At 43.8% G+C, this 24,405-nt stretch overlaps 1 protein-coding gene across 1 annotated transcript in view; it reads left to right on the top strand.

Annotated features, from left to right (window-relative positions):
- Positions 1–24,405, top strand: part of TENM4 (teneurin transmembrane protein 4) — a 1,632,468-nt gene that overhangs the window by 1,345,265 nt on the left and 262,798 nt on the right. Inside the window, exons 10-12 of the mRNA XM_086933907.1 lie at positions 4,770–5,022; positions 12,020–12,115; positions 14,710–14,945. Coding sequence (XP_086790033.1) covers positions 4,770–5,022; positions 12,020–12,115; positions 14,710–14,945 — 585 coding nt within the window. The remainder of the gene's footprint in view (positions 1–4,769; positions 5,023–12,019; positions 12,116–14,709; positions 14,946–24,405) is intronic.

Genomic DNA, 24,405 nt, shown 5'->3' with positions numbered 1-24,405 from the left:
TACATTGGACCTTTATTCAACACGCCTAATCATTAAAAGCGCGAGGAGCGTCTAATGCCGCAATTTAAAGGGTAATGCTGGTGCAGTGTCTTCGTGCTGTAGTGAGCTGCAGGGTCCTGGCTTCTGGCGGGCTCCTCAATCTGTTGAACACCGAGCCGTGGCAGGCGGCCCATGTCCACCGGATGTGGGAAGAGGGTGTGATTTGCTCCACATGGCCTTCGTACGTGCTGTCTTCCCCGAAACTGGCTCCATGTTCACTCTGTCAAATGCCTTTTCCTTCCTTTTTGCCCACAGCTGTTTAACTTTACTGACTCACAAGAGGCATTGCCACTGGCAAGTGACTTTCATAAAACACTGAACCTCCATCGACGTCCTGCTTTGGAGAACCGTGCAATTCTTGCACCAGGAGAGGCATGACCACAGTGCTCAATTTGAGCCGGTTGTTTCTGGTGCTTAGCAATGGTACTTCATCATGAATACTGGTGCGCTTTTCATGAGCGGACACCTTCATTTATGGTAGGCACAGGGTGATTAAGTGATTTGCCCAGAATCACAGGATGTTGAGCCGACGCCGAGACTCAAACCTGGTACCCCAGCTCTAAAGTCGCCAAGTTCTGACCATTATGCCTCATCCTCTCCCCACTTTCAAGGTTAGTAGGAAATGGGCTGCTGCAAGCTGCCTCCTGATGAGAGCCCTGGCACTTTTTTTTACAAATTAACCACTGCGTGACCACATTGTGTCGTCTTCACGCTATACATGCTGGCCATGTGACTCCCGCCCTATAGATTACCCGCAGTCAAAAGACTCTCACCCCCACATTGTCACTGAGTGAAGACGACTGCTTCCTCACTTCTACTCAGGTCTCCTTATGTACATTGCAGACAGCAGCACTGCAAATACATTACTTTTGCACTGTAGTGATTCAGTACATCCTTCTTAAAACTGTCTGGTTTCCAAGTTCTCTTTTTTTTTTTGTCTCTGCTACATAATTTAATATTTCACGTGTAGAGTTTTTTCATACCTTCAAAGCCGCTTTCCTGGTGGCGTTATGCACTTTGCATTCTAACAGCCTCGGGGCGGCGAGTGCTTGAGCACTCTGTGGACCTGCTAAGGATGCAGAGCAGTACTGCCCATCCCTGTTGAAAAGGCCACCATCACTAAATATGTGCTCTGCACTTTGCTTAACCGAGAGCATTGATACTAAAATTACGTCCCGGGGGCCGCTTGCGGTCCCCTTGGCCTGTATATGTGGCCTCCTTGTAAACAGGAGCACTGGGCTGCTACTTACTCCACTCAGCCCTAACAGTAAAAAGATGTTAAATATACAGGCAAGCATTTATTCTAAGGTTAATTGGTGTTAAATAAAGGGTGTAACTAAAGAGTCCTCTACCACTTTGGTTCAGAAACCCCTTCATTTTTAAACACATTCTTGCAGCAAAAGTGTATAAACAGGACAATATCTTACAAGTTCAAAAACTGTATTTAATTAACGTGCAGAACCCTTTCACCTTAGTCCAATTGATTAGTGCATTGAGAAGTATTAATTTAAAAGTGATAGTCTTCAAACATGAATTTGTAATGTGATTTCTTTCCCCCAACCCTGACAACAACGCCAATAGTGAACTAAAAAGGCAAGTCAGTTGTTATGTGCACTCTTTGGTTGGCCCGAATGTCTATTATATATGACAACATTATAGTTTATTAACCCCTTGGGCGCGGCCGCGATTCTGCGCCTGTGCGGCGCTTTTAATGAGTGGGCGGGTTCATGACGGCCCCCAGCCGTCATCAGCACCGAAGGGGTTAAATCAAACACAAGAGAATGTTTTGTACAGCACACACCATGAAATCATGTATTTGTGAGGTCCTCTCATGTGTGATAATGAAGAAAAAGTGAAATTAAACAATTGCCCAGGATCACACATTTTGGTAAATTTAGGGAAGCCGGGATTATTCCCATGTGTTCTGCTTTCACATTGTGGAATTCAGCCACTATATGTATACCCTTCGCCTACACCAACCTTACCACCAATTCCCCTCGCCCTACCGCCACCCTGCTGGCATCCATGGGTCCTCGAGAGCATCGTAGACCAGACGTTTTGCTTCCTCGGAAAATGTGTCTGAGTACCCATGACCGTCCTAGACCATCACTTCCACAATAATCCCGGCATTCCTGATGACTTGTTCTCTACTATTAAGTGAATGTGGTGCGCCTCTCCCATTGCCTATCCTGATAAGCCATTGCTAACCACACAGGGGGCTTTTGATACATTTCTCCTTAATTGCTTGTAATATTACAGCGCGTGCGGCCCCACATGCACAAAAGCGCTTTTAAAATGTGCACGTTTAATAAAAAAGTATATCTTTTTATGGAGAGGCTAGCACGTTTCAAGCACAGCAGTCCGCACGTGTTACCACTGTGGTGTCTACAAGGGTGAAGATGGTTGTCCATCTTGGAAGAAGCACGAAAAGTCCTCTTACACAAATTGCACACTTCAGTTCTCAGAGGAGGGCAAAAAGAAGGCGCAGCAGAGAAGAGGAAAGAAGGCTGGGGCTCATACATGGATATATGGATGTCTTGTACCTTGCATGTGCTGTCCAGAATAATACTAGCAAGATAGCTCAGTGGGTTAAGTTCAGGTAGCCGAAATCCGTCCATTACCATTCGCACAATTGAACCTTAACAGCGCAAACCGAACCACTCATACTTCTGGGATCAATGCAACACGCACTATTGAACTGGGTAAAAGGAACACCAATTTTTGGATTATCAAGGGACTGTTTATTTTGTAGGTTTCACCATTAACATTTTTGACGTTCTTGTTTACTTAAGAACACGCCGAAATAGAATCGCCCTTCCCCTTCGAATCAGTTTGATATGAAGCCTGGAACTGCCCCAGTTCGAGGTTTTTATTCTGCAATAACTTGCATTTCTCATCGCCTTGTTTCTGCACCTACCCCTCCCTGTTAGTGTCAGGTACCCACTTGAGCAAAGGACCGGGATTTAAAGAAATAACAGCTGTTAAGGCATAATAATTGAGCTGGAATACAAAGTCAGGGTGTATTAAGCTCAATAATGCGCAGACATGACATAAGTGTTGAGGATTGAGAAAATGAATCGAATTAAGAGCGGTTTGTGTGAAGAGGGTCTCTGGCTGTCAGGGAGGAATGCGGGCCGAGGGCCCCGTGAAATATCTAGCAGGCCGCGCGCGGCTCTGAGAGGCGGCTGTCGGCTCAGCCAAGGACGCGCGGAGGGCAGGCGGGCGCCGGGAGAGCCGCGGCGGAGCCTTGCACAATGTGCATTTCATTTAAAATATCATATTTGGGAATTGACCTGTGATGGGCCACTTCCTACATATTACACGCAGATGTGCGTCAGATCTTGGCCCTCTGGGGGAAGTGACCTCACAAACGTAAACGTCAATTAAGGCAATCCAGGTGCTTCCCCTAACTTGGCCTTTCGTCATGAGAGTCAATTCCTCAAAATGCCAGGGGAAGTGACATCACACGCCATTTGAACTTTACTTACTTACACACACAGGGGGCTTTTGATACATTTCTCCTTAATTGCTTGTAATATTACACACACACGTAAACACACACACACATACATGTAAACACACACAGTGCTTTAGACTCCACTATCCTTTTTCAATTGATCTGGAAACTATAATGCTATTGAACAGCCTTCAATGATTGACCTATCCCTGAGACCAGACCAAGATATGGATGTAGACGCGTTGGCATCTGAGGTGCGAGGAGTATTGTTGCCCCAGTTAAAATAGTTTTGAGAACGCCTCACCTGCATAATTCAAATTATTGTGTGGAGGTTTTTAATACATGTCTAGCAGGGGCGACTGCGGGCCCCAGGCCACTCAGGCCGGCGGCAACCCCCCCCCCCCCTCGACCCACGTAAACAACACTCATTATTCACACACGCATACACACAAACACATCCATTCGCAACACTCTCCACCAAACATTCATGCATACACGCACGCTTGCACCAAACACTTTAAAATAAAAGAAAAACACACACTCTTACCTTGCTGCCGGTCCCGGTCCGCGCCACCTCTGGGCTCTGCTACCCACACGTCACAGGCTCACAGCGCCCTTGGCCAATCCTGGCGCCAGGGGCAGAGGTACTTTCTCGCCCGCAGCACGCCCATTAAGGCTCCTAATGGGCATGCGCAACGTTGCAAAAACACAAGTGCGCATGAGTGGGCACGGGTAAAAATTCACCCTCCGTCCCCACTCATGTGCACTTAATTGCCGCCTGAACATTCATGTAAATCAATCAACTTGACGCCAGACCGCCAGGCAGGGTGATCTGACGTCATGTTGATTCATTGACATGATTGTCACAGTCTTAACTCAAAAACGCCGAGGGAGCTGCGGGCGGCTTCGGGCAGGTGGGGCTACGCCCCCACGCCCCGATGGACGAACCGCGCCTGATCTCTAGGTACTTCAATGTGCAGAATTCATTGGAATAAAACCCCATATACCACAGGGAACGGGAAAAGTAGAAATTATTTCATTGATCTTTGTGAAATATGTGTTTCGTCATCACACCGAAAGAGTTCAAACCACTCTGCAGAGCTCTACCGTTGTGGGGCCACTAGGGTTATACGGAAAAGGCGGGGACCAAATTAAGCAGTAGGGTTATTGCAGTATCTTTTGTGTATGATGCATTTGATTTTCTCTGATTTAAAGACCTCTTTGCTGTGAGTTTGATGGCCAAGTCACAATTTGCTTTCTCTTACTTTTCCAGATCCTCAGCTAGGTCTGCAGAATCATTCGCGGTTACGGACGCCTCCGCCACCGATCTCGCACTCCCACACTCCGAACCAGCACCATGCGGCCTCCATCAATTCCCTGAACAGGGGCAACTACACACCACGTAGCAACCCCAGTCCAGCACCCACGGACCACTCACTCTCTGGAGAGCCCCTGGGCAACACGCAAGACTCCATCCATGGTCAGGACAACTGGCTGCTCAACAGCAACATTCCACTGGAGACCAGGTAGGCCGCATGTACACGAGATGTTGCACATCCAGAAAAAGAGTTGGCGTTTGATCATATTTGAAAAATGTCATTAAATGCATGAGTTTCATGTGAATTAATCAGAACACCGAAGATGCAGGACATTCTTTACTTTTTTAACATTAATGTTTGTGGAAAGAACAGTAATAATGGATGCAAATAATACAAAATCTGAGAAGAACCACACACCATTCTGTCCGCCCAGTGGGCAGTAGACGGATCTTCTTAAAGACTGACCCAGAGCGTGGAAAGAGCGGGCAATGTGTTGGCGATCAGTGGGGCATCAGATCCTGACTCCTTTATCTCAGAGACCGGACGTCGGGTGGACATTGAAGCTGAATATAGTTTAGATTGTTGTCAATGGAGACTGATTACAAGCCCCAGCTTGTCTGCCTGATAAATGCCACCTTAATTTCCTTTTCTTAAAGCATAATCTTGTTTCCAGACCACATCTTCTTAAATCCCATCGTCATGTATGGCGAGTTCATGCTTACATCTTCCTTTGTTTGGAGCACCTCCTGATGCCATCACTGGCCACCTTGCAGGATTCTCTGGTAAACTTCTATTCCAGAAGAACCACAAAGGAATTTGGCTTCCCTGTATTATGTAGTTGTCCCTACCTTTCCTGAACCCCCATCTTCCTCCTCTCCCCCACCTGCTTCTTCAAATGACGGTCACATTGGACCATACACCATTTTTAGGTCGAGCCTAAGCAGCGCGCATGCACTGTCCGCAAGACCTGTTGTTATCTCCTCTATCAGCTTTTGGCATGCCCATGAATTGCCATTTGTTCGCTGTTTTGCCATTTAGAAATCCAGGGTTTTTATTGGTGCATTGGGTCTGATTCTCCTGCCTTTGCATGCTTGGTTGACGCCCAGGCGATTTTACTCATTGTTTGCTTGCGTTGGCCATTCCAATAACCCACGGTTCCTCCTGGTCATCCTAATCTGCCCATTTATTTTGTAGGCTATCAACATCGTTTTAGGCTTTCAGGCCGTTTCACGGAGCAATGTTCTGTTTGGCACCGGCAAAGTGGCAATTTCTGTCCGGTAGCTGTTGAGCTATGCCAATAGCTCTAACTCAAAGAAATGCAAGACCTATTTCATTTCTAATGCTTGTTGTAGCATGCAGCTACCCTAAATGTAGCCTACCATGCAACTACCCTCTCTGCCAGAGAGCAAGGTATAGTATCTGAGACTGTGGTAGGAGAATACAAGATTTCCGGCTAGTGGGTGAAATATACTTTTGTCCACAAACATAAAACTGCGCTTTCTACCTTTGTGTTTCTAATTTCCCAATGGAGCTCGATTCTCATGACAAATATTTGAGGGAAGCTACGATTTGTGGGGCCCTGAGCAAGACCTACTTTGGAGCATCCCTGTTCAGTGTACTGTGCTTCCATCAGCATGGCAACAGATTTATTGTTTGCCGTAAGCTACAAATTCTGTGGGACCATGAGTTTTAAAAAATCATCCAGAGGAAAACCAAGCCCCCTGAAATATATTTTTTTAAACAGTTTTTTATTTTGTTTTTAACCATTTGCCAGGATTTAAACAGGTAAGTCATGTATACATCAAATGTTACCTTGTTACAGTCATGCATACAGAAAATACATTTTGACACTTCGTCCTCCATTGTTCCTTTCCCTTCCCTCCCGATACGTTAGATGTGGCCCACTTGGGTTGCCTCCCATTGGGTAGTGGGGTTGTCAGTCTAAGGCTCACAGTTCCTGCGTGTTGGGGTGCATATCGGATCCACTACCCTCCACCCCCAAACCACAATATCTTAACCATGGCTGCCAAATGCTCTTGAATTGTATGGGACACCCTCTAGCCTTGTAGGTCGTTTTCTCTGCCCCCATATATGTCAATATTTGCTCGCCATTCCGCCAGGGTGGGCAGTCTTCTCTGCGCCATTGTCTGGCGATGTCTAGTTTAGCCCCAGATTACATTGTAGTAGCTGATATCTAGAAATATCTACATCTGTAGGGATGCATAGCATAATATATTTGCGATCTGCAAGCCCCCTGAAATATTGGACAAAATCAAGATTCAGGTCCTCTTTCTGCAAACATGCATAACCAGTGCTGCTGCCGCCGCCATTATTTCAACTCTTCCTCCCTTGGTTGGAATTGCACCCAGAATACCGATATTGAGAGTGGTTATATTTTATGAATGCATTCTCTTGCCAAAGGAAATCAATATCCAATTTATGAAGCTGGAATCGGTCTTTCCACTGAAAGGATGTGCACGTCTGCCGCGCTCCTTCACCACCCAATCCAAAGAGCAAAATATAGAGAAAGGAAAATTACTCTTTCGATCTGATAACTATTATGAAAGTAATATCTGGCATTTGCAAAATACACCTATGTCGAGAGGGCCTTGTGCTTGAAACAGTGGTGGCTGCACTACAATGTCACAAACATTGGCAAAGCCCATAGGCTTGGCTTTCATTCAGCAGTAGTGCATTGTAGCAAGAACCAGAGAAGGAAACCAGCAGGAGGGCATAGTTGTAAAGTATTCCTTCATGCAGATCAATGCAAGCACTCTAGTGGAGACGGAAGGATACACCCAAAGAGCCAATAGCCTTTGATGGGAGAGGACTACTCCACTGGGATGAGCCAACCTCCTTGGCACAGTCTCAATCCAATGGCTGAAAGAGTCTAGTCGAAGAAAGTCAGTGGCTGAAAAAGGCAGACCCAAAGCCCACTCTATGCATAGTGTAAGCAATAGGTCTTCTTGACCGGTGCCTCAAAGAGTAAGGTGGGCACCCAAGACCCTATAGTGTCTGCGTCTGAAGAGAAGTGAGTGGAAACTGGACACAATGCTAGGAGCCTGGCTGCATAATGGTACAAGGAGGGTTCATTCAACCTGTGCCTGTCTGTGTACATGTGATTTGGATTGCATAATTCTTCTTTGAGCTAGGAAGGCAGATGTGTTCAATTCTTTTTTGGAGAATCAGTATTTGTCAGGAAAACTAGGCTGATAGTGTAGTGATTTCATGCTGTTTTTCCATGTTTGTCTTCGGTGTCGTCAGTGCTCTCAACACTGACCCTTTCACGAGCACTCCTACCACACATCACATCTCTGGAACACCAGGATCAGAAGACTCTGGGTTAATATTGCATGCACAGGACAGTTGTGGTGGGATAATGACCTGTTGGCAAGGTATGCAAAGTTTTCCTCCTCTTGGTTGTTTGAGTGGAGTTTTTTTCTTTCTTGACCCTTATTCTGGTCTCTGTCTAATTAGTTGCTGCTGTCAGCCTGGTGAGCTGAAGCTTGTTTCATTGGATGTTCATCTTCAGAGTGCACATGAGTTTATAGTGCTGTTGACCATCTCAGAAGAGGAGTTTATAGTGCTGTTGACCATCTCAGAAGAGGAGTTTATAGTGCTGTTGACAATCTCAGAAGAGGGGGCAAAGAGCCAGTTGGCATAGAGATGCACTCTTGGAGACAGTATCAGGTACTAATAGGATAATGTGAACTACTGCAATCTTCTAGACAGGAGTTCCAGGTTCAACCTCACTTTCTTGGCTCTCAACTGAATCCCTTTCGCCAGTGATACACACCTTGCTAGAACACTATTGAAGCTCTTTTGTTTATTCACCTAGCATTTTGATGCTTTATATTAATAAAAGAAATGTCTGGTACCCTTCTGATGGAAAGTTTCAGTCCAAAGGATCAAAAATGTTGCCGCTTTACTGGGTGGAAGCTGGAGAAAGGGGCATCCTGTATCACATTTGATGGTGGAGCAGCAAGGATCCTGTTGGGTACTCTATTGTTCAAGAGCATGAGATAGCCTGTTTGGCGACTGTGCCAGCTGCTATAGGAAATTCCAGCTGCTGCATCATTTCCTATTTATCTGTGGATATATCTGTTTATTTCTCTGGCTCTTGATTTCAAGTAGTCAATTTTACCTTAAAGTAGATCTGTCTTTAGATGCATTTTTGATCAATTTATTTATCTTTCCAAGGATATATTGGTCTACAGCTCCCCATATTCCTTTAATCGTTCATCTCTCACTTGATTGTTCCAAATATTTTCACTCTTCTCTTTCATTCTACTTATATAGTCCTCACCGATGCCCTCTAGCTCATTCCCCTGTGCACTCCCTCAAACCTTCCGTGAATTTTCTGCTCCCCTCCGTTATCTGGTTTTGTGTATGTGCTGCACTTTGAAGGAGTTCAGTGATCTTTGGCTAATTGCATTTAGCCGAAGAACCCCAGCCCATCCAACCTGCAGTATCTGACTGCAAATAGATGATTACCAGCCAATACACAGACCCTGGATCCTCAAATTACCAACTAATTGGCAAAGCCTAAAGAATTGATATTTCAGCAGAAAAAAAGCACCGGTAAATGAGTCCAGCCCAATAACTGCAGATGCGCCTGTGAAGAGCTATTAGGAACCACTAGATGCATTATTTCTGTAATTAAAAGATCACAAGCTTCAGACGGGCTCAGAGACTCGCGTCTGTCTGCCGGAGAAGTGAGGGGTCAGGAAAATCAATGTCTGTGGTAGGGAAGCAAGTTGCTCCTCAGAAGAGCCGGCGCTCCCATTAGAGCCGCAGTTGGTCCTTGAACGATCAGCAGCCACCGCTCAGGCTCATCCCTGCAGGAATTGGTGCTTCACTTAGGAAGACCAATGGTGGGAGAAGAACGCATGCGGTAGTGTTCAACGCTCACCTCATTGGCTCTTGTACATTGTATAACACAGTTTGCAGCGGCGGTTGCAGGGTCCTCAGCACGGTACGCCCCAAGGCCTGTACATTTGTGTTGTTTGATTCGCTCAAACGCTCCGTTCATCATCCCCTTTGGTATTGCTTTGTAAATTTGTATTGAGCACCATAGCTTGAATGAGCGGTGGTGATTGACAGAGGTCATGACACGCCTGTTCATGGCACGGTTTGTGCAGTAGGATATGTTTAGCTGCAAACTGCTTCAGTCTGCACACTTAGCGGGCCTGATTCACAGAACCATTTGCACCTGTAAGTCTGATTTACCCGCTCAAACCGCTCCATTTGCAAGTGCACAATAGTCTTAAAAGGTGACCGTGTACGCCTAGCGGTTTTTGCTCCTACATAATATTCACAAAGGATGGAGTAATATTGTGCAGGAGTAAATCGTACTTTGTTTGGGGAATGGGCGTTCATGCTGAGGATTTCCCTGTAATGTTTGGTAACGCCACAGTCTCAAGAGTTGCACCAAGGTGATGGCATTTCACGCTGAATAATTCTAACCTTTTGTCTGTCATTCCAGATTTGTGTCAATTTGATTTTGTCAGTTTAGGCAAGCAAACACCTCTTTCACTTACCTAGTCCTGCAAAAAGGCAACATAGCAAAGAGAAGGGACTCCGGGCCGATTACCATGGCAAGGATACACCCTTCTGAAAACAAAGTATGACTCCAACGTGTAGCCTGCCTTGCTGTGACCATCCCTAGTCCGTTTCACTTCAGATGGACATAATGCTCAAAGTTCTTCAGTACAAAAAGGGGTGGTGATGGACGGAGCATCTGAACCATTCAAAAACTCTCACCCAGTCAACATATCTGGGTTTAATCCATCACCGTTCTTTAGCCCACTCTGCCACCCCAGTTCAGACATGGCCATATGCAAATCAGTCTGACCCTGTGCCTCATTGGAACAGTCCAGCCCGAACTGCCAAGCCATGTCTTCCCTGGACCGGAAACAAGCTTCTTCAGTGGCACTCCAATGAACAACAGGATCCTCCTTAAGGGGAATATTTTCTGCAAAACTAACAAGGTGACTGCAAAACCCAGGATAGGCTGAGATTAAACCACTGTACAAATATGTAGCTATCGGTCAACATGCCTGACGAGTTCTTTAGAAAACCCAGATGCCCCACAGTAGGGTGAATGACAGCCAAAACAATATATGTGACAATTTTCTGTAGAGTATTACAGACGGAACACAGTAGGGTGGGATAACTTGGCCCTCTGTAAATGAATACAGACATCTAAAGTTGCAACCTTAAAATATTAGACATATATTGCACCCACAAGAGTTAAACAAAAGTTGGAAATAATTGTTTGCTCACGCGTGATTTCATGCTGAGCAAGCCTCGTATCTCAAATCAATGATGCTAGATTCTATCACTATGTTGACATGTCACCTCCTCTTCTCAACTGATGGAAGTTGTAATGACTTGTGCAACGTGATGAAGATGATTGAGTTATATTTCTCGAAGGAGTAGGAACCTATCCACTGGGATAGAAATCCAAAATCATTGTTTGTTGCGGATCCACTTCTAGAACGCTGCATCTAAGTGACAAGGCAAACCTAAACGAATCTCTCTAACCCTATATTGCAAAGGTGTATACACCTCTGCTCTTTACTCGGTAAAATTCACCAGTCTAAGAGAAGTGATTGGTTCCTGCTGGGTTGAATGAAGACTGTTCTCTGAGTTCCAAAGGTGGGGGATTTTTCCAATTTCTTTTGTTGCAAACCAATTTTGCTTCAAGGTTTCAAACAATTCAGTAGACCTCGTGTAAAGCATCCTGTCGAAGCGGCTCATTCGGAATTCATGTTTGCTGACATAAACCCAACAGTTTTTTGATAATACTACAAAAGTCTCTAGTTTGTGCAACTGTTCCTGCCAACATCAAGGAAACTGATAACTTGTAAGAGAATAATATTAATAGATAATATTGTTGTTTCTATTGTTACTTTACTTTTTATTGACATTATCATTGTTAACTTTATTAGTGTTCCCTTTTGTTGAGCTTTAGAAACTTATTGTCTATACTGCTAATAAGCACATCAGAAATTGCCAGCTTTGGAAACCTGCAGGGCCTATGGCACCGACTGTATTAAATGTTTTTTTTCTGTATATATGGGTATCAGGCCATCACTTTAACGTCACAAATGCACTTCAGCATGCAAGACCATGTTTTCGAAAATGGCACTTCATAGATGCATGACTCACGGCCTTCATTCATGTTTCCATCTGTATGTAGAAACATAGCAAAGCAGACATTCCTAGAGACATTGCAGGACAACCTCATTGAAATGGACATTCTCACCTCCTCCAGACATGACGGTGCTTACGATGGGTATGTTATCCGCTTATGCAGTCATCTTCTTTACTGTGAATTCATTTGGCATGTTCACACGTACTAACCCCATTCGTTTCTCAAGCTAAATGAAGAGTTTAGCTCCTCGGAGGTAGCTTTGATGGCTAGCGGGTCCTAGACTTCCAAAGCGTGCTCAAACTGGGACTACGGTTGGAATGTCTGGGCTCCGGGCATCAAAGAGTGTATCAAAGATCCCTCCTCCAAATACAGTGTTCTGTACATATTAATGACATCTCATTAATATGCTGATACACGCCATTTCATTGGCTTACTTTGCACTCCATAAAGGCACTGTATTGGGAATCGTTTCAAGATGGCCGACCTGTTGCTGTTATTAGGCTCTTTCCAGTCTGTAGCACTGTGTGTTTTAATAGAGTTGATCACATTGTGCTTGAGGAACAGTGTTAACCTTTCTGTCTTGCAGGTTTCGAGTGTGTTAATTTAGCTTCTCTATTTCATCAACGTGGAGAAATTAATTGGGGAATGTAAATCATTTTTGGCTATTACGGAATTTTAATGGAGGGGATCCCAACAGTCCTTGATAGGAAACAACAATCTTTTCTTGTTCACAAATGTACCTACCATATCTTAAGAGGCATGTTCTTTCTGTCTTAATTGGCATCTGTTCCTTTTCTAAGTATATTCTTGTTTTTTTCCTGTGGACGTTCTCCTGTGTAAGCAGCCATTTTCTCTACCTGAATGCAGCCACCATATCCTCACTTAACTGCCACTGCTGTTGATACATGCTAGCTTCCCCACCGGCTCACCACTGGTGCTCAAAACTGATTGAGAAGAGAAAAAAGCCATTAAATGGGTCAGGCACGCTAGACCGAGTAGGGATGTGCGGGAAAGTAAACTACGAGGAGTTCTTTCTCAATACATTGGGGTTATTCACGTAAAAAAGTGCACTTTTAGTACTACTTGACTGTCTCTTACGTGAATTGCTCCGAAAACCTTTAAAATAACACTATTGTAGGAATATTCAAATACCTTTATTAGGACTGTGCCCCAGTTTAACAGGAAGTTGAACATTTCGAGTTTGCTTTGCGAAGACATTTAGGAGTAGGTGAAGTGGTACTCCTTTAGTACAGTTATATTGAATTAGCCCCATTTTCTTGTTTGTCATCAGTGTTAAGGAACTGACAGGTAAATATGCTGAAAAGTATTTATATTATATTTCAAATTGCCCTACTATCACTGTGAATGTTTTTGTCTCGCGTCTTATTTTGCCTCCAGAGTGATGAATGTGAGTCTGTCTTCTAACACAGCTCAATACTTGTGAAAGGCAGATAAGCCTTTCTTTTATTTCATTCAGAAGGATGGAACAGAATGACCAATGATTCTAATTCCATCTACAGAAGGAATTTGTGACCATCAGCCTCTTTGTTTTTATGTTAATTATAGATTGATTTATTTTGGTCTTTTGTAGTAGCGCGCAACAGTGTTTCTTAGTGGCCACTTCAGAACACTAAGTTAGGTGATGGACAGGTAGGGCTTCCAGTAGAGCGACCGGGACCCTTCCTCTTCAGAAGAGGTTTAGTTGGTCAGATAGACCATGCCTCCTAAGTTATCTCTCCGAGCTTTCCATAAGCGATATATCATTCATAATAAATAAATAATAAAGAATGATATTAGCTGTTTCATTGCACTTCTTCTGAAAAGGATGAATGACATCCTCCAGTTCCACTGCTGTCCTTCTTGAGATTTAATGAGTATCGACAGACAGCCTTTCATCCTTCAGGGGATAATCTGAGAACTTAGACATGCAATAGTTCTTCTGTTGCTCCCAGTTGCCGCATGCATTCACAGTAGTGCCACGCTATTACACTGGCAGTGTTTTTACCAAACTGTCTTGTTTATTCAGTTACATTAGATGATCAGAAGTAAAATCCTGCAAAACAACTTTCAGTGTTTGGTGTGCAAGCGTAGTAACAGTCAATTGTGGATAAGAGGGGGAGACGCTGTAGGGGTAACAATGTATGGATTCCTACTAGGGACTGGATTTACATAGACAAACAAGAAATTGCTAAGAAACAGATGCCGGTAAAGAACGGATTGTTAGAATAAAATCAAAAAATCAGTAAAGCTCTTTGTTAACCAGAGGTTTCATGCAAATGGAGCCACGAAGAGATTTAGGGGCTGATGACTAGTTAATAGTGGACGGTATATGCATATATACTGAGAGAGCGCAGGCAGTGCTGGACTCAACCATACAATCTCCGGTGACTCCTCAGGACTGTGCAGGTCTTCTCTGTGCTCCATAGACTGGGCCGCTGTGAACGAAGTCCTGATGCATTTGCCCTGCTTCTAATACACTGTTTAGAGTTGCCTATTTCATATTAGCCCTCCTGTGACATCTTACTGTGACAAGTTTACTTGACTTTGTAGTTTATAATTTCTTCTTGCCCTGAGAGTCCTCTTTCTGCTTTCATGATTTGCCCCATTCTTTCCTGTTGCGCTCTCTGCCGCGAAGCTCGCCGCTGACCTGCAAGCGGCATTTCTGAAAGCGGATCTCCGCTAGGCAGGTCCCGTCAGTTGAGTGAGTGGCAGTAACAATTTCCTCTCCCTTCCAGGCACTTTCTCTTCAAGCCGGGAGGCACTTCGCCCCTCTTTTGTACAACATCACCGGGCTACCCTCTGACTTCCAGCACTGTGTACTCTCCCCCGCCCAGACCTCTGCCCCGCAGTACTTTCTCTCGACCAGCCTTCAACCTGAAGAAGCCGTACAAGTACTGCAACTGGAAATGCGCGGCCTTGAGCGCCATCATCATCTCTGTCACCCTGGTCATCCTCCTGGCGTACTTCATCGGTAAGTCCATCTTATCCTCCTCTGTCCGTTTGTCAGTCCCTGCGCTGAGCGGTGTAGTCAGGTGCCATTCTTTTTATACGGATGCAATAACTTTAATGCATAGTCCACTTGTAATGAGTGTGTGGTTTGTAACCAAATACAGGCATTCCCAGCTACAAAACATTGTGTTCAGGCTAAATTAAATTTAGGAGATGGTTAAACAATAACATGTGTTTTTTGGTCTTAAGCCCAATTTTAGTTATGATGGTCTTTTACTAGCTACTGAGTTAGGCATTAGGTAAAACTCCAAATATTGTCATGTAAGAAAAAAGATGTTGCGGGTAGCTATTTATTATTACGGCATAATGCCAACTCAGTGTCCTGGTGAATTTAGAAGCCATACATCCTTTGATGTCCACAGCAGAACTTGATGATTTTGTTGTAGAGCCTCAATATCCATATGATGCAACAAAAGCTCTAGGCACATTGGCTTTACCATTTCCTTCACAGTGTTAGCACCACACAAGGATCTACGAAAGACTGGTTTCACTACTAAACCTCAAATCATATTATGGTTTGTGAATGAGAGGCTGATTCACAAACTTAGTCATATTCTTGCATATATGATTTTCTTGAAATGTGTCTTTTTTTTAAAGTTCACTAAAATCAAGTGACTTACACATGGAAGTATATGAAAATCACGTAGTATGAACTTGTACGCTAATCCTGCTACGTAAGATTTCCCAGGGTTAAGTTCCCGTTCTTTTGTAAAGAAGCTGTGGACTGTTTCTGCAGGTTTAGCCCACATACTTTGTAAGATAGTGACAGTTCATTATTTCCTTGCCTTTACATTGAGGGTTCACTACATAACCTGTCGCGTTCTCCCTCAGGGTTCCAATTCGCTCTGCTGCTAGTCTCGTTAGGTAGCACAGAATTACTCTGGACTCAGACACAGCCCGGGTGCTGCCTAATGACGGAGCACAACTCAGAGGTGTTAAACAGGAGAGAGGGAAGTCTGTGTCATAGGCCACAGCAAACGACTGCTCGGGGAGGGGGAGGGCAGAGAGCAGCTCAAAATGAACTTTCTGTCACAGGCACAGCCTCGTAGCTCACTCAGCCAGCACACACTTTCAATTTTTAACAGGTGGGAATTAAATGTATTTATTCTATTGGGTTGTATAGCTCGCTCGGCGCTGAGGTGCTGGGGATTTTCTGGAGATCAGAGGGCATTAAAAGTGGATGCTTTTCTTTTGATTCATTTTAGTATGTATGAAATTGTATAGTACACAAATATTAAAAAGTACATCTGTACATGCACACAACTACAACTAGGGAAATCTAACATTTGCAGCACAGAATTTTCAGATGAAAACATAGATTTTTTAATTTCCGTGCAGATTTTGGATATTTTGCCAATTTATTTACATTCCCAGTAGATTTTTGAAATCCTAAAAGCAGATTGCCTCGTTACTAAGGGCAATAGTACTCTCTTCTGTGATGGGGCTCATGTATCTCTATTGCTAGGGACGCATTGTGATTGGATAAAGTGTCTCAGCTGGTGGAGAGCTCATTAAAATCAGAAGGCATCATGAGGTAGGTGTAGGTTGGTGAGGCACAGGGTCTTCGACAATTGATGCTTCAGGCGGCGGGAAATTGGACAATTCAGCTTCAAAGAGTTCCTCGTCGAGTGGTTCTGCACAGGTGCACCATAGGAGCAAATGCAACCCTTGTTTTATGAATCCAGCCTTATAGCTTCCAACCTTTAGAAGCGTGCAGTGGCAGCTTGAGGCAAGCGAGGAGACCTTCAAGACATTATGTTTGGACGATCAAGCCTCCTGCATGAAAGAGTCTTGCTTTGAGGTTAAAATAAAAAAAAGTCACTGCATTCTTTGCTCCCTGAGACCTTGAACGTCCTCTGCTTAACAGTGTTGAGTGGTGGAGGTATTTCCAGGTTTTTGCTGCATAGCTATGGAATCTTATTTTTCGTTCTCTTGTTGCGCTTTATAATTAATCCAGTGGCGTCCAGCTTCTACGGGGGCAAAGCGTGCCCAAATTAAAAAAAAATGTTAAACACCTACCTATGCGTCCTCCCCTCCGAATCTCTTCTTTCCTCGTCTGCAGTGTGGGCACCAGCATACTCTCTGGCCCAATCTTGGCGCTGCTCACAAGCTGTTAACCAGCATCAGAGCAATGCCCTGATTGGAGGGAGCAGCCTCTCTCGGCGCTAACCAGCGCGCTGGAGGCCTGCACTTGCTCTCAACCCAGCTGTCTTAAGTAAAGAGCGCAAGTCTTGCTGGCCGTTGAAAGACTGCAGGCCAAAGTGACATGCACACTTTGACCAGTGCACAGCCAGCCCTCTGCCTACCACTCCTCACTGCTGCCACTCCGGAGGCCCCGCCCCTTCCTGACACTCAGTTCAGGGACGGGATGATGAAAAATTAAATGGCAATACATTACCATTTTATAATTCATCTATGACGCTATGGGGGGCATTTAAGTGGGGTGACGCCCCTGGTAACAATCAGAAAACTGGACTCTTTAGTTTACAGCCTATGATGTCACCATTTCCTTCTCCGTACCTCATGCTAGCGCCAAGAAGCCACAATATGGGTAGATGATTTACTCTGCGAAAACCTCATTTAAAAAAAGTAAAGGGCATCACGAAGAACCAGAAAATTCGGTGTAATGCTATTCCACAAACGCTACCTTAAAATTCATGGGTTAAATCGCTACGTCTTCACGCTTTTATTTTATTTTATCATCTTATATTTTCTTTTATATTCCAGAAACAATTCAAATGGATTTATTAGTTTGCACCTTTGTGCATTTGAGGTTATCAAAATTAACATGCAGACAATATCTGGGCTCATATACACTGCCGCGCAGATCGAATAGCATCTCTTCCAACGTAGGCAGTGGGAGTCAGCCTGGGTCAGGCTAATTACAGGCAAGAATGGCTCATTTCTAAAGCAACTCTCAATTACTAAAAAGTCACATTAATCTGTTCAGCTCTGCATAAACATATTTAACAATGAGCCCCTCCGCCGGGCTAACTGATCTAATCGGCGGGCGAAAAAATCAGATTATTTAATTAGATTTTGATGACAAATTGTGTTTAATTTAAAGTATAATCAATTATTAATTACCTCAATGACGAGTTCTGTCTTGGCGTGCTAATGAGCTCATTTAAAAATTATGACTACCCTTTTCGTTTCAATTATTTTTTACAACCTGTCACATTTGCAGCGCAAAATGAGGTCTCTTTGCCCAAAATAAAGTTGAGGCTGCGTCCTACTTGTAGCATTTACACAGGGCAGGACTTCATCACAGAGAGCTGATGAGCAGCCGAATGGTATTTTCCTTTGACCTTTTTGCTTTTCGGGGGCGGCGACAATTTAAGTCTGTGGCATGATTGTTAATGAGTTTAGCAGCAGCGATTAGCTACTTAGCAGCTTGGCTGTTCATCTGCCTACAGGCGAAATGGAGTCAGTGCTCTTGTATTTCGGTTTCAATAAATCGATGCGGTGTCCTGGTTTGCCTCTTCGCTTCTCTTTTGTATTGGCGCATCATGGCCTGCTTCCCTTATGCGCTGCTGGTTCACTCGCCAAGCCAGCCGCTTTGTTTCATGCCTGTTTTTTGCGTAGACGCAGTGCTTAATTTGTTAAAAAAATAAGTGCCAGAGCTCTCGTCAGGAGGCCACTGCAGCTTGGACCACACATTACCCCTGCCATGCTGTCGGTGACAGTAACAACACAATTCTTAACCATCACACTCCTACAAGTGTGACAATGCGGACAATTTCAGGTACCAAAAGCTATAAGAATAGATTGGGCGGCAGGTAATGGTCATTTTTGTTGTATATTGAATTAATAAAGTAACTGTTGTTGGTGTCCTCTCTAAATTGGTCAGACACAGCCACCTCACCCAGCACCAGTGTTGACAATAAAGTACTGGTGCCAAGCACTGGAAACCACCGCCTCAAATTAAGCACTGGCATAGAGTGAATGCAGATATCTGGAGGAGCATGTCTGACACTGAATATCTAAATCGGAGCTCTATCAATAAATTGTATTTTGCGCCTATGGTTCTGCAATGCACCATCTTCAATAGGGTTATTTTGCCCCTGGAAACACCCTCATGATGTAAACATCTAACGGTGTGTCGCTATCGATTGCCGCATTCTTCGATTTGGACTATAGTGCTTGAGGATTCCAGGCAAGAACATTATGAAAAAAGCGCAGCACCACTAGGCTTTCCCTCATTCGATTTTTTACGTGTAGGTTGTATTCATGTGGCTGTTGGAGGCTCATTTCGTATGTTCGTATATTACAGCAAAAATATGCACGAAGCCCCACACCAATGTTCTGCAAGGCGGCACTTCCTGGATGACCTATCCGAGTAGGAAGTGTCCACCAGTTGTCGATCGTCATTGAGGTCTCTGTTGAGAGATATTCTTCCATGAGGAGGTTTGAAGTTCTCTGTGTGGGATGGAAGTGCTCCCTTTCTTTTCTTTTTCCTCTATCTTTTTTTGTCTTTTGACCTCACCAAGAAGTGTTTTTAAATTAGTTGCAAAAATCATAAAAATTGGTAGGATCTTTGTACACAATACACTAGTATAGGTTATGAAGACATTGTATATCCTGTGCATACATTGAACTAATGTTAACTACATTGCAGTCCTTCCAATGCTTTTCAATGTGATTCTTATTCCTTATTATCTTGTTAGACGAGCAGCCTCATTCCGCCATTTTTTTTCATCGGAGAGGCTACAACTTTCCATTTCTGGGCTGTTTTTTTTTTAGCTGGTACCTTAGCACGGGGACACACTGGTTCCAGTGTAACCAGGCGCTCTACAAATGCAATTATTATTATTAAGAGCACCACCCATGTTGAATGTTAGAAAAAATGTACAACATTTGGATTAAGGCGTGTCCAGACCCTTATAAGCTCCTGACCGAGGTTCTCTCATGGTATAGGCTTCATAGGATGCAAGCATGCACCAGGAAGGATGCTTCTGACACCAAAGTAGTGTTCGACAAATTATTGCTAACACTAAAATATGGTGAAAAAAATTAAGTACAAAACACAGAAAAATGTAGTAAGGCTACTGAAAGCATATAGATTGCGTCGCGGGAAGAAGGCATTTTTATTCTTTGCAATAGTGTAAGGCGAGAAGGGCTGATGTGTGCAAAACATTACTGGAAGTGGTGTCCGGAATTTGGGAAATTGTGATCATCTCGGCACGGAGCAAAGATTTGTATTTTGATGTTGGAGAAATCTCACCACTTCATTTAGTTTTTTCCATTTTCATTCATGAGTTATCTTTTTGGATACGCTTTGCACTCCAGCTCAACATTTACTCTTATAGTATTGTATCCATTTTAGGCCTTTTTTGAAAATGTATGGATGCACTGACTGTAGCAGAAAATGGCTCTGTGTATGGACCACTCTTTCTGTGAAGCGTAGCATCCCTGATACATTGGCACTCGTGAGTCTCCCGTACTTCCTGAGATGTCCTACCATATGACTGGTATTTCCGCGGATCTTTTCTCCCTCCCTGATCCTTCTGATCCAGGATGCGCTCTGTGGGTACTACACTGATGGACTCGCCCAGGTGGCCCACAATTAAGAGAAACTGTTCTCCACACCCGTGAAGTGTCAAAACCGCTCGCATCGCCCATTTGCTGAAAAAGTGTCCCCATACTCCTGAAGCACAGAAAACCGCTGAAGACGTGGCAGGTACGCATGCGCTCGCGGGCGCTGATGGATATGGAAATTTATTAAGCTACTCATATTAGGCAATGGTAGCGATGTCTGCTGTTGCTCATTCATTTACACCATTGCACTGTAAGAGGCCCAGAGAAAGAGATGGGAGGCTGTAAGCAGAAAAAACCTCTCGCGCAATCTTTTTCTCGCAAACCTTTTCAGAAATCCATTTCGCAAAAGTGATGAGTCCCTCTTCAGCACAATGAGAGCTGTGAATGTCCTCTTTTCTGAAGTTGCTGCAGACACTTGGCCCTTGACCTCGACACAAGGTACGGGCCATGTTCATGGAAAAGCATCTTCTTCTCATAAGTGGCAGAGAGAAAATGATCAGTCTGAGGAAACCATTTTGTGGCATTGAAAGCGGTCTTGAATCTTGGCCGTGACCTGTAAATTTCACACCAGACGTTGCTGTGTTCTCAATGCTCTTGGAAAGGGAAATGTCTTTTTGGGGCTCTGACGTGAGACATGAAATTTCCAAAATTAATCTGGGTCTCTTGCCTCCACGTCTTAAAATGGGGTGGGCATTTATCATTGAATCAACGGGCTAATCTCAATCATTTTTTATATGAATATGTTAAAATCGTGGTCAAAATAAGAAAATAAAGAATGTTGAGTATCTTTCAGTTAATCTGTACCAAGACTTTATTTTGGTGATATTGATAAGCTTACTCAAAAATCCAAAGAATTAAATCAACCAGAGAATAGAGTATGAGCTTTAGTGTCCTCTGTTAATGACACTTCCACACTTATGTGCAGTGGGTTTTGGGATCAAGAATAGGAACACAATCCTGTACGCTCTGTTGCTGCATAAGCTCGGCCGTGTAAGGATGTAGTATAATTATGTTTTGCAAATTGTAGTTTTAGGTTATGTTGATGTGTAAAGTTACTAGCTTTTGTATAGCACACTTTAACCTAGTCCTTTTGAAATCAACACCTTTTCCATGTGGTTCTTGGAATTCTCGTTGACACGAGTCATGGTGATCTAGTGACTTTGTGTTTGAACAATTACGTTTTTTTTTTATTGTAGTGTTTACTGATAATCCATTCACTGGTATGAATATGATCATGTTTCCAATTCTGTAAGGGATCTTTGTAGCTTGTAAACTGGACCACAGTGTAGAACTGAAGGAAGGGTGACTAGATCATCGTTTTGTACTCGCCTGTGTACTTTCCCTTTGATGATCGAGCCAATCCTTCCGTGGCACTGTTTCACAGCTTGGAAATGTATTCAAACAAGTCTTCCGCATTCAACTGTGGGAGGTGGCTGCTTGATGTACTGTGGTCATCAGACTATGGTATAACCCGATGTTTCCATTAGACCGGGGGAAGGGATTAAAAGAGCTGAGCTCAGTTGGGAAGCAACATATAGCAGCATTGATTTTTAACATGGTGTTTATTGGCAAAACCATTGGCTGTCATTTGAGGGCCCTCGTCGCAGAGTCAAATCCATCCCGTTAGTCTATTTTCAGTAGGTCACCTCTTCTTTCATTCAACCCACTGTGGTTTTACCTTCTTTGTTACACTTCCTTTGACGTCTATATCTGCTGCATCCAGAACTCAAGACACAGTCTAGAAAAGCAAATTGTAGCACTGTGTTCCACACGCGGCTTCAAATATTACGCTTTTTATTAATGAAAGGCACTTACCAAGGGATGTTCCACAAATCAGAATTTCCAAGTTAATCAGCTGATCCATTGTGAGAGCTTTGTTGACGTTCAGTTATAACCCCCAAGTGTTCATGGAAAACGCTAGCTTTTAGTCCACAGGCACGCGCTCCGCTCACCTTCCACGAGGATCCAATTATCTTGGCGGCCTCGGTTAGGTATCAGCCCGACCGGAGTCAGGTGCCAATCCTAGCAAGTGGCTACTTAAGGTAATAAGATGGCCGTCTGGAATGTGGCGCAGGCGGTTCTCAAGGGATGCGTACTTAAGAGACAGATCAAGGTGGAAGGTAATTAACGCTACAGGCCGTTGACATCAATTTTTTCTGCACGGTTTGTTGAATCCGTTGCCCCAGAATTACTGTCAAGGACAATGTCAACCTGATTTATTTCCTGCATAAGTGCTGGTTGCATAGCAGACCGGCCAGGGGCCAAGTTTAACTTTCACATGTGACATCAAAAAGGCATGCGTCTCATTTGTCTTCTTTCCATCGTGCATTTGTGCACGCCACATAAACATGCACAACAAATCATGCATGATCTATTTTACCCACATGTGTGCACACAGACTTGCATTTGCAGCTTAATCTTTTTCTGCGCACATGGATAGATAATCCTTTCCATTTCTGCACACTTGCGTGTTCATAATCAGCCCTACCTTTACAGGCACACTTTCAAACACTTCTGTGCTTGTAAACAACAGAATCTATTTTGTTTTGCCCACAAACACACACTTGTATTACCCCACACACACAACGCATCCCTTCCTGCTGCTTGAGACTCTTATTTTCACACCTGCAGTTAATTGTGCCCATGCCGGCACCATCACACAATCCACCTACGCACAAAAATTATACTGCACTTGCATAAAATATATAATTTCCTCTGGATACACACACACACTCACTTAAAACATCTGCGCTTGATGCAAGTGTACCCTATCCTTTTGTTGTACTCACTTAATCCACTAGTGCAAGCTTATCCATCTTCACGTATGCACATTCATGCACACACACCTCATCCTTGGCACACTTAACCTACACAAACAAAATCTCCATCGACCACTTGTGCAAGCATAATCTTCCTCATGCGAAATCATCCTCTACTGTCCTCCTCTACATACTATCCATACTCTTTGCTTACATACAAACGTGTGCACACATACATACACACAAGCGTGCACTCGTATACACACATTTCATCTTTATGCAATCTGGTTTCCTTTTGTATGTACACATATACCCACCAAACGTGCAATCTAGCTAATAAAGTTATTTTGTGGGGTTAGGCACCCACTACAATGAACTCTGCGCACCCGTAGATGATGGAGGCCATGTTGTAAGTTATTCAGGGATAATAAAAGTAGCACTATTGACCTGAGAATAATATCCGTTATTAAAACATTGATGCTTGGGTGGAATATCATTATAGGATATAATAAGATGGTATTAAGCAATTTGGGCCATACATGTGTGTACACGCACACACACACACACACACACACACACACACTCACACCCTCTCACTCCCTTCATAAATTGTTGATGTAGTTGTCAGGCGAACCACTTGTTCAATAAATGAACTTCAAACCTTGAATCTCAGCGAACAGGTCCATGTTGTTCCTTAAGCCCTGCAAAAACATATTTTCAAACCGCACACGAAAATCAGGTAAAGTGCTGCCTTGCTGCCCGGTATTGACCTTTTTACTAAGCAGCACTGAAAGGCAATCAATTCCTGAAATCTGTTTAACAAATCATCACATGTTTTGAAGGAGCTATTGGAAAAAAAACTCTGTTTTTATTCTGTACCTATTACCCAGCGCGCCGCTGCCTTCATTAAATATCCACTTGACGCAGAGAAAAACAAACAGTTATTTTTCCAACTTGTCTCTTTTTCCCTTGTTTGTAAATGTCAAGGTTTCGTAAGTTGTAGGCTGTCAGAACAGGGACTAATATTTACATTAGCGCTTCCGTATAGAACGCGACCTCAGCGTGACCCGATGACGCAGAGCGTGTGTTCTGAGCGCGCTGCTGAAGTCGCGTGAGGACAACACT

The sequence above is a fragment of the Lissotriton vulgaris genome, chromosome 8, assembly GCF_964263255.1.
Source record: "Lissotriton vulgaris chromosome 8, aLisVul1.2, whole genome shotgun sequence".
Classification (NCBI taxonomy): domain Eukaryota; kingdom Metazoa; phylum Chordata; class Amphibia; order Caudata; family Salamandridae; genus Lissotriton; species Lissotriton vulgaris.
Note: the sequence above shows the minus strand (reverse complement) of the source record. Positions and strands in the feature narration are given on the sequence as shown.